The sequence below is a fragment of the Kryptolebias marmoratus genome, linkage group LG15, assembly GCF_001649575.2.
Source record: "Kryptolebias marmoratus isolate JLee-2015 linkage group LG15, ASM164957v2, whole genome shotgun sequence".
NCBI classification, from domain to species: Eukaryota; Metazoa; Chordata; class Actinopteri; order Cyprinodontiformes; family Rivulidae; genus Kryptolebias; species Kryptolebias marmoratus.
In genome coordinates, this window is record NC_051444.1 from 13,832,464 (window position 1) to 13,842,984 (window position 10,521).

Here is a 10,521-nt window from a genome sequence, read left to right on the forward strand (position 1 = left end):
TGAAAGATGGAGACGCATGAAGTATCAAACCCAGGGTCGCAACAAGTAGAGACAGCTAGCAGGCAGCCCAAGAAGAAAGACTTTTACCAAAACGAGCGGGGGACGTCTGTGATTTGGTTCAAGAAGTCCGACACGGAGCAGAAAAAGGTAATATGCTAATGCTAATGCTAACTCTGCTATTAGACTGTTTTCTCATCTGACGCCAACACAACAAACTTCTTCTATCACTTAAAGAAGAACCACGTAAAAGAATATTTAACAATCCAAAAAGTGCAAGGTCAAACAAGTTGTAAAAGAGCCGGGGAAAGTTGCGAAAAGTGAAACTATAGCCGGCCGAAGATAATGGAGTCTGTTGTCATTTGATAACAGGTACATATATATTGCTGCACTAAAATCCAGCAGATCTTGTTTGTGAAAGTTCAGTTAAATGTCACTTCAAAATAAAGCTTAAAAAAGGTAAGAAATTAGATTATTTTTTTCATATTTTTCAGAGAATAACTGACAACATACGTAATTGGGGTATATTGTGATATATATCGTTATCGTGATATAAAACGATCCATATCGTGATATAGGATTTTTTCCATATCGCCCAGCACTACTCAAAGGCCATGACTGTATCTTATCTTTCTAAATGAATCAAAAGATTAGATTAACACCTCCCTCTGTTGGGATTTCATATAACCTGTTGTTGGATTTACAGTACAGAGGACGTGTTGATTTGAGCCTCGCTTTATTTTGAAAGTGCGCAGTGGTTCACATTGTCCTCCGCTCGTCCGCTCCTCGCCGTGCAGGAGCAGTCGAGGATTTGGGTCACAGATGAGCGAAAAAGCAGCCAGTGTTGGAAGGAGAAGTTTGAAAGGCCTCCATCGAGCCTGCAGCGCCGCTGCTCAGGATCGCTGTAGGAGAATAAAACAAAGTCTGGCTTCTTGGAACAAAGTTTGAAGAAATAAGGTGTGGCTGCAGACTTTTCCACAGCTCTGCAGCTCACACGTGTTCAGCTGAATAGAAAGCAGAGTGTGGAAACTGTGGGGATGTTTCTGTTCTTTTAACAAGACAGAACAACGTAAACCTGCGCTGGAATCTGTCGACGAAATCCTCAGACTGAGAGCCGTTCTCATAGATTTCTAATAACTCTAAAATTCAGAGGAGTTTGTTGTTGTATAAATTGTTCTGGCAGGGAAGGAGTCAGCTGTGATGTAGTTTTTATACAAAGTAATTATCATTTTAATTTGAAACAAAAGTCTCGGGCCTTTCTATAAAAGTTGTCTTGTAGCAGCGGTGTCTCTCTCTCTTGTTGCAGCCTGCCTGCTTTTCTTCGAAAGGGAAGTTGTAGTTCTCTGAACTCATTCCTGAGCAATAACACATCTCCCCTGTAGCCAACGTGCGAGGGTCTTGTGGCAACAGGTTGGCCGTTGTTGCCATCTTTGATAGTCATGAACAACAGGGGAGAGCGAAAATAAACCCAACTTTGTGTATCAAACAATAAGTCAGTGTACAATCCAGTGATGAAGAGTAACCCAGAGTTCATGGAGCTGCTGGAGGATGCAGACCTGCAGCGTGCCACTTCACCTGTAATTCTTCCACAGAGGTCTTCCCGATGGCGTGGAGACGGACATCATCGCAACCATCAAGAAAACCTTCAACTTCAGTCAGAGCGACGCCATCCATCTGTTTCAGACTCTGATGGAGTGCATGAAGAGCAAAGAACTGGTAAAAAACTAAACTCTTCACATTCACTCCTTTTCTTTTTTTATTTAAAAGCCAATGAGGGGAAAAAACTCGAGTAATTAGACATCAGACCGAAATGTACAGATGTTTTACTTAAACGTCTCAACACTGACAGGAAGTCTGAAAACATGAGACTGAGAAAGAATGGAATCCTAAAATGCCAAATATGTGAACAAAGCCTGGTTTGTGGTCATAAAACCTAATTTTAACAAAAAGTTAATAAAAAAAAAAACCAAAGTCTCCGTCCCGCTCTGTGGGCGACCGTCCCCTCCGGGGGGGGGTTAAGAAATCTAAACACAGAGTTGAATGTTTTCATGAGCTCCGGTCTCTACGACCCTGTATTTCTTTACTCTGTTTATGTACATTCAGACAAATTTTACACCAAAAAAAAAAACAACCTGGCTTTATTATTTGTTTGCTGCTAGTTTGTGAATGTGCAGCTAAACTCACATTCTGCTAAAGAAAACATATCAGTATCAATAAAACCTTTTTTCTTTTGCATATATAAGGGTGTATTTTGTGCAGAGTTTAAGAAAAGCAGAATCTGGTGTAAATTACAGCTTGTGTTTACACTCGACCTGTTCCCTCCTTAGTCTGAAAACCTTTGAATGACGTAAGCGGTCGAGGATCGCAGGGATGATGGTGAAAACGCTCCAAGCAGCCGATTGACTCCGCTGTTCGAAATATAAACCGGTTTTGCTTGTCACACGAGCCCGAAACATCTGGATCACGTCTGTGGGAACCTGATTTAAAAAGTGCTCTCTCGTTTCTTGGCAAACAGATCACTGTGTTCCACATCGGCTCGGAAGAACACCAGGACATTGATGTGGCCATTCTGAGAGCCTTACTCCAAGGTCTGTAAAGAGCTCCTCTAACCTTTTTTTATGTTCTCCCAGCCCCCTTTGTAACAAAGAAAATAAGAGAGAAAATAGCATAAATTCAATCAAGATTGTTCATAACCTACAGCGGCTGGTATTTGGAGGTTTAAGATTTCCAGTTTTCTTGACTGTTTTTCTTTGGATATAGATATGCTTTGAGAACACGGCTCCCCTCGTGTGCCCTTTTCGCTCTGCTCCTGACATCAAGTCGCTCAGATTCACATGAACTCCTAAATTCAACATTCACCGAGCCCCCGTGCCTCCAGACGTACCCTCCTTCTGCCTCAGCTTTATCGGAAAAAAAAAAAAGAAAGGACAATTTTCAAACCAATTGTGAAAACTTAGATTAAAAACGAAGGAAAAAAAAACACATTTAATTTTTATTTCAACACCTGCTTCAAAGAGGAACAAGCAGCTGTTTCGGCACATTTTTCCCCACTTCGTTCGCCCTCATTCCTCTTCTTCTAAACGATGTCAGATGATCGATGGCTCCCAGAAACCAGTTCAGATACTCGGAAGAATGGAAAATAAAAAAAGCCCCCACCTGTCCTGGAGGCGTCCACTCAAGCACATTTTTTAGTCTTACAGTGCTGTCATCACGGTGCAAAATCAGCGTGTTGTCAAATAGACCCGAGTGTACAAAAACTGAGGAGTTTTGAAAGGTTTTTTTTCCCACTGAAGTAAGCTTTAGTAAAGAAAGGGGAGGTTAGAGGGGCTGGTGTCACTATAAGCACTAAAACTCAAACACATGTTTGTGTTGTTTGTTTTATTCTAAAATACAAACTAAAAGTCAGCTGAGATTATAATCGTTCAGTTCAATGGCTCACCGGAGCGTCAGACTGGAGCTTTGTCTAATCTGCTGCATTAGTGATTATCCATCCATCCATCCATTTTCTTTAACCGCTTCTCCATTCCGGGTCGCGGGTAGCTGGTGCCTATCCCCAGCAGTCACTGTGCAAGAGGCGGGGGACACCCTGGACAGGTCGCAAGTCCATCGCAGGGCCACATATAGACGAACGAGACAAACAACCATTCACACCTAGGGACAATTTTAGAGTCATCAATTAACCTAACATGCATGTTTTTGGTCTGTGGGAGGAAACCGGAGTACCCGGAGTAAACCCACGTGTGCACAGGGAGAACATGCAAACTCCACCCAGAAAGGCCTCAGGCCGGGAAGCGATCCTGCAACCTTCTTGCTGGGAGGCAACAGCTCTAACCACTATTCCACTGTGCCACCCTCTTCTGCATTAGTGATTATCTGACTCCTATTCTTTGTTAGACCTCTTTAATCTTTAATTAGTTAGGATTTCTCTGTCTGTGAAGGTGTCCTTCTTACACACGGCTGTACGTCTGTGTTCCAGGAACAAATGCGTCTGCCTTCGATCAGCTGGTCCTGACTTTGGCCTGGGACCGCGTGGACATCGCCAAGAACCACGTGTTTGTGTACGGGCAGCAGCTTCTGGTACGTACGCCTGCCGGGGGACGTTCGCTTCGCTCGCCGCCAGCCCGAGGGCCTTTTGACCCGCCCAGAATGGCCTCAGAGTCCCTCTTCAGTGAGGAATCAGGAGGGGAGGGGGGTGGAGGGGGTGTTTGGCTTCAGGCCACGAGCTGCAACATGAACCCTGTTCCATTTGTCTTCACAAGCAGCCCCGGGTGCCTGTTTGTTTTAATACCGGAGGACCCCCGGCCTGACCGAGAGGACGAAAATTTATTTGCGTGCTTTGCGCTTTACTTCTAGGCCTCCCTGTCATGTTTGGTTTTAGAAATAATAATTTGCCATTAAAAATATCTTCCATACTGCCACGCTGATGTACGTGTGTGTGTGTGTGTGTGTTCAGGTGAGCTCTCTGGAGCAAGCGATGCTGGATGCTCTGGTGATGGACAGGGTGGACTTCGTCAAGCTGCTCATAGAGAACGGCGTCAGCATGCACCGTTTTCTGACAATCAGTCGACTGGAGGAGCTCTACAACACGGTAACAAAACACAGCTGCTGCTGTAAATACACATCGGGCCGAGAAGAAGCATTTTATTTATTTCTTTACTTTTTCATATTCCTAGAAACATCCTCCCAACAACCCCACTCTCCTTCACCTGGTCAGAGACGTTAAACAGGTAGCCCGCCGCATTCCTGTCGGTTTCTAAGCTCACGCCGGCTGATGGGAGCGCGACTCTTCTAAACGGCTGCTGTTTGTGCGTTGCAGAGTAATCTTCCTCCAAACTATAAAATCACTTTGATCGACGTGGGGCTGGTTATTGAGTACCTGATGGGCGGGACTTACAGGTGCAACTACACCAGGAAACGCTTCAGAATCATTTACAACAATCTCCATGGTAACAATAGGGTAAGGAGCGGGTGTTTAAACATGAAGTCACTTTGTGTTGTTATACATTTTTTGGATAGTTATTAATGTTTCTTAATCACAGTAGAAATAGATCTGTACTTCCAGACAGTGGAAGACGGTTTAGTTTATCTGAAAATGGTTCTTTGTTCTGCGTAGAGGTCTGGGCGCCACATGGCAGGTCCTGGTTCTCATCTAAGGAAGAATCACGAGACCTTTAGCATGCAGGCCGATAAGAAGGAGAAGACGAGGCACAATCACTTCATCAAGACTGCACAGCCGTACAAACCCAAGGTGACCCGCTGCTGTCTGATAAACACCACAGGGCTTCATTTGAACACTGGCCGAATTTTTAAAAGTCTTTCTGCATCTAAGAGGCGAGGCTCCACGTCCCCCCATCCTCACCCTTCTGTTGTACTTTTGTCTCCTCAGTTGGAGAACCCTGCCGACCAGAACAAGAAGAGAAGCAAAGAGGAGATTGTGGACATCGACGACCCGGAGACTCGCCGTTTTCCCTACCCGTTCAACGAGCTCCTGGTGTGGGCGGTGCTGATGAAGAGGCAGAAGATGTCTCTGTTCTTCTGGCAGCACGGTGAGGAGAACATGGCGAAGGCGCTGGTGGCCTGTAAGCTCTGCCGCTCCATGAGCTATGAGGCCAAGAAGAGCGACGTGGTGGACGACACCTCCGAGGAGCTCAAAGAGCACTCAAAGTAAGCTTCTCGGAAAAAAAAAAACCCATCTGTGCTTCGACCGAACACGAGCTAACGCTGCCGATGTGATGGGTTTCAGCGAGTTTGGAACGTTGGCGGTGGACCTGCTGGAGCAGTCCTTCAGGCAGGACGAGACCATGGCCATGAAGCTCCTCACCTACGAGCTGAAGAACTGGAGCAACTCCACCTGCTTGAAGTTGGCCGTCTCCTCCCACCTGCGGCCTTTCGTGGCTCACACCTGCACCCAGATGCTGCTGTCGGACATGTGGATGGGACGGCTGAACATGCGCAAGAACTCCTGGTACAAGGTTCATGCTCCATCTAGACTTTATTTTTGGTTGCAAACAGAAAACCGGGGAACTTGTAGTCTGAGAATCGGCACTTTGCTTCAAGTTTCTGATTTTAAAAACTGTCTGAACTTTTTAATGGGTCCAGGAAGAATTTGTTGATGCTTAATGGCAGGCTTATTCTACGTAAATAAATATAAATTTTTATGTCCAATAAAGAGTGCATGTCAGAAAACCCTGAGGCTGCAGAACAACAGTTAGCACAGATGCTAACTTTACATGGAAAACGCCATAGAAAAGCTAACGCGATTAGCATCATGTTCATCACTGGCTATTTATTCACAGTTAATTGTTTCAAAGTCATTACTAAAGACAGGCATGTTCTGATAACTTCAGCTAATATTCACAGATATGTATATTCTACAGGCTTCATCGAAAAAAGATGGAAAACACAGTTTTACTGCAACATGTTTACACTACAGGAAGCTACGGTAACTCTGCTGGGACAAACGGCGCCGAGCAGCATACATGCAGACTGTCAGCTTTTATTTTCATTTGTTAGTGTTTCAAGAAAATACTTCACCTTTACATTTGTGGTTGACTTTAGCTGCGTTGTGATGACGATTGGCTCCGCTAAAACAGAAGATTAGTGCTAAATGATCCACAGAAATGGGGTTTGTTGGAGTACGATGTGAAACTTTCAGCAAACCTAGCAGCAGCCACCCTCATAAGTGTGTGTGTGTGTGTGTGTGCCTCCAGGTGATTCTGAGTATCTTGGTGCCTCCTGCCATCCTGCTTTTGGAGTACAAGTCCAAAGCTGAGATGGCTCACATCCCTCAGAGCCAAGATGACCACCAAATGACCATGGAGGACAGCGAGCACAACTTTCAGAACGTAACAGAAGACATCCAGATGGTAAAGATTTCCTACGTCTGGTCTGTGTGTCTGAGTGGAGCCCGGAGTCACCAGCAGCTTCAAAGCACCTTGCAGTTTCGCTCTGCCTCATCACGGCTTGTCTGACGGGGTCTTGTTCGCCTCTTTGCAGGATGTCTTCAAAGAGGCCAGACCCCACGAACACATGGAGGTAAAACACGACATGGAGACGCATGTTCGCTCCCGGAAGCTGCCTCTAACCAGAAAAATCTATGCCTTCTACCACGCTCCCATCGTCAAGTTCTGGTCCAACACGGTAGAACATCTTCACATCTTCACCCGCTCTCATCTAATTACCCCCTGTTGGTGTTTCATTTTACAGGGTACAAATCTGACTGCATGTGAACGTGACATGTTAAAAAAAGGCTGGAATTTTTTGACGTTTGACGTGTCTTTAAACACATTTAAATCGACTGGAAGCTCGTCAGGGAAAAGCCAGTTAGAACTTTATTTAAATACATTTTCTCTCACTTTCACCTCCTCTTCTCTCACTTGCTTTTGGTGTTTGTTTTTTTTAAACGCGTATCAGAAACGAGACCCGAGGCTTGTTCTCAGGCCCCTGTGAGTCACTGCTGCTGGTTTTATTTGCAGAGAAAGGGTCGTTTCTCAGGTTGTTCAGGACTGAAGGCTGCTGATAACATCACTGAACACCAGCCTCTGCCTGAGCTTATCTACATCTGCTGTACCCGCTTCCATCCTGATTCCAGCGCCGCATCACTGACTCGTGCACCACCCATGGGAGAAAAGCTGATTTTTCCATTTGTTCGAGCCTCACATGTCAAAGTTCAGCTACTTAAAAAAAGAAAGGCACAAAAGCTGTGGACCTAATCAAAGTCACACCAAGAGACTGACGTGTTTGTCTACATCTGTGGGTGGTTTTGTTTTTTTCCACAATGGTGGAAATGGTGCTGATTCCTCCCTGGAAGCAGCAGTTTCTGTAGAAGGGTCACAGCGCTTTGAGTTGATAGTAGCAGATACCATCCACAGGAAAAAAAACACAACAACGCAGCAGACAATGATATTCTTTTTAAATTGTGTAGAATTAACCAAAATTGTTTATAGGTTAAAAGAAATGTTTTAACTTGTTTCCCAAAATGACCACTTTGGTGCTGCATTAATTCATTTTGGCCAGTAGAGGGCAGATGATCTGCTAAACTCAATAGCCTTAGTAAATAAAAAAAGGTTTAAAACTTATTGTAAACCTTGTACCTTTTTAAAGCTAAACAGAATCAACATAAAGTAGTTAGCCTCATTTAATTTCTGTACAGTAGCTGTTTAAGGAGCCTTGCCTTCATTTATATAATTCTTCTGCTCTCAGTGAGCTGGTTTGTTGGCAACTGGAGGCAGAGGAGGTAAATTTTGTCCCACACTCAGTTTATCTGAGGGGAAGCCTAACCACCAGCTGAGCTCGGAGGCCAGAGGCTTCAGAGGAGGGAAAAAAAGGAGAGTGTTTGCTGTCGACTCAATGTGGTGTGATTGTTCAGCCCCGAAAGAGGACCTCAGCTGACCGCGTCTAGAAATCCAGCCTCTCCGTCTGCCGCTGTATAGCAGATATGGCCTCCTGACACATTCTGGAAAGCGTAAAGCGTGATGCAAACATGAACCTGTTTGAAAGAGCAACACAAAGTCTGTCACAAGATGACTTATTTAGTTTCACTGTGTTCTTTGTCTCCTGTGTTCAGCTCTTCTACCTGGGCTACCTGATGTTGTACACGTATGTGGTGCTGGTGAGACTGCCTAAATGGCCTTCTCCTCAGGAGTGGGTGGTCATCCTCTACATCTTCACCTCTGCCATCGAGAAAATCCGAGAGGTGTGCAAAACGAACAGGAGACAACACGGAGTCTACTGAAGGCTCGTCTGCTTAAATTAAAAACCTCAAAGATTATTTGCTGACTTTTCATGTCTGTCTTGTCTCGTTTCTCTTTTTTTTCCCCCTGCAGATGTTTATGTCTGAAGCGGGCAAAATAAACCAGAAGATAAAGGTGTGGTTCAGCGACTATTTCAACATCTCTGACTTCCTGGCCATCGTGACGTTCTTTATCGGCTTCGGCCTGAGGCTGGGTCAAGGGTCCGTCTCAATAGCGGGGAGGACGGTTTACTGTCTCAACATCATCTTCTGGTACGTCCGCCTCCTGGATTTCCTGGCCGTAAACCAGCAGGCTGGACCGTACGTCATGATGATTGCCAAAATGGTGAGTTCTCGATGACTGAAGGACACGTCTGAGCGAACGCCTCCGTTACAGACTTGTTCCTTGTAACGTTATTTCACATAAATGCTCAAACTGAGCAAAACGGGGCAACATATGGTGTCAGTTTTCCACTTTTGTTAGTAATAAAGAGCTGCCATCTTTTTTTGTTACTGTTTTGTTTATTTGTAATTTCTGTTTGACAGCAGTGTTTGTGTCTTTTGCTCTGAATATTCACATTTAAACAGCATTATTAATCTACACGCAGGTATCGTACCAAACTATGACATCCTGAGTAACCCCATCAGTTTCCTCGTGTCCTGTCCTTTGTGCCTTTTACCCCTTAATTACACAAGTGACTACACATCTTTCAACAGGGTATTAATAAAGGAATAATCTTTTATTTACTTATTATATATGTATATATTGTGTAAAAAGTTGTTTTCTTGCTGAGGTTTTGGTTAAATAAGCAGAGATTTAACTTGGCTTAAATGGACTAAACAGAATAAATTTGACACATTACCTAAACTTACATCACTTTTTACATTTTTACTAACATCAGTAACAGCATAGTTAACAGATTTAACCATTAAATGTTTGTGTCGCACTATAAAAAGTGTAAAAAAATGTAAGTTTCGTATGTTTCTGTGTGAGGGTCCATCTCACTTGACCTGTCTTCATGTTAGCTGAACTTTTATTATTTTATCTGTGAAATGATAAAACACTAAATACACACATGTAGCTCAAATTATCGTGGATTTAATCCCAGCAAGAAAACAAATATATTTTTCCCAACTTCCTAAACCGCTTTGTAGTGAAACTAGATTTATTTTAATTGTTGTTAACATGATGTTTCGTTCATGCGTTCATGTTCATGGGTTAGTTTATCAGCCCTGAGAGTTTCATGAACAGCTTTACTTTGTTTCTCAAGTTCTGAACCGGCGAGGCAGGGCCGATTTAAAGAGCAGAAGAGTGTTGGTTTTATTTTAAAAGAATTCCTCCTTTAAGCAAAAATTACCAAAAAAAAATACAAACAATTTCTGCTGTGGGATTCCCAGGGCTGATTCCGAAGCACTAAACTCCCAAGTCTGCGAGTGTTAAATATTTACAGCGTGGATGGTAAATCGGTTCTGTTTCACAACTTCTGGGATATCTCCCGCAGGTGGCCAACATGTTTTATATCGTGGTGATCATGGCGATCGTCCTTCTGAGCTACGGCGTGCCGAGGAAAGCCATTCTGTACCCAAATGAGGAGCCCAGCTGGACTCTAGCCAAAGACGTGGTTTTTCAGCCGTACTGGATGATGTACGGGGAAGTGTACGCCTACGAAATCGACGGTAAGGACGATGGGGGCGAGGGCCGTTTTGATTCAGGACGAGACGCCCCCTTCTCAGCTCCAGCTCACGCCGAGACGGAGCTGACGGGTCTCTGTCAGTGTGTGTGTGTGTGGGTG

General features: G+C 44.2%; 1 protein-coding gene across 4 annotated transcripts in view; it reads left to right on the top strand.

Annotated features, from left to right (window-relative positions):
• trpm7 (transient receptor potential cation channel, subfamily M, member 7) overlaps positions 1 to 10,521 on the top strand; it is a 32,973-nt gene that overhangs the window by 12,890 nt on the left and 9,562 nt on the right. For 2 of the 4 annotated variants that reach the window (XM_017418733.3, XM_037979737.1), the window contains exons 9-22: positions 1,590 to 1,713; positions 2,513 to 2,585; positions 3,974 to 4,074; positions 4,451 to 4,585; positions 4,671 to 4,724; positions 4,814 to 4,954; positions 5,111 to 5,245; positions 5,384 to 5,661; positions 5,741 to 5,969; positions 6,708 to 6,863; positions 6,994 to 7,137; positions 8,564 to 8,692; positions 8,823 to 9,074; positions 10,231 to 10,405. In XM_017418733.3, the coding sequence (XP_017274222.1) occupies positions 1,590 to 1,713; positions 2,513 to 2,585; positions 3,974 to 4,074; positions 4,451 to 4,585; positions 4,671 to 4,724; positions 4,814 to 4,954; positions 5,111 to 5,245; positions 5,384 to 5,661; positions 5,741 to 5,969; positions 6,708 to 6,863; positions 6,994 to 7,137; positions 8,564 to 8,692; positions 8,823 to 9,074; positions 10,231 to 10,405 (2,126 nt within the window). Of the gene's footprint in view, positions 1 to 1,589; positions 1,714 to 2,324; positions 2,447 to 2,512; positions 2,586 to 3,973; positions 4,075 to 4,450; positions 4,586 to 4,670; positions 4,725 to 4,813; positions 4,955 to 5,110; positions 5,246 to 5,383; positions 5,662 to 5,740; positions 5,970 to 6,707; positions 6,864 to 6,993; positions 7,138 to 8,563; positions 8,693 to 8,822; positions 9,075 to 10,230; positions 10,406 to 10,521 lie in introns of those variants that run through there. The other 2 variants (XM_037979738.1, XM_037979739.1) reach the window with 2 other exon arrangements.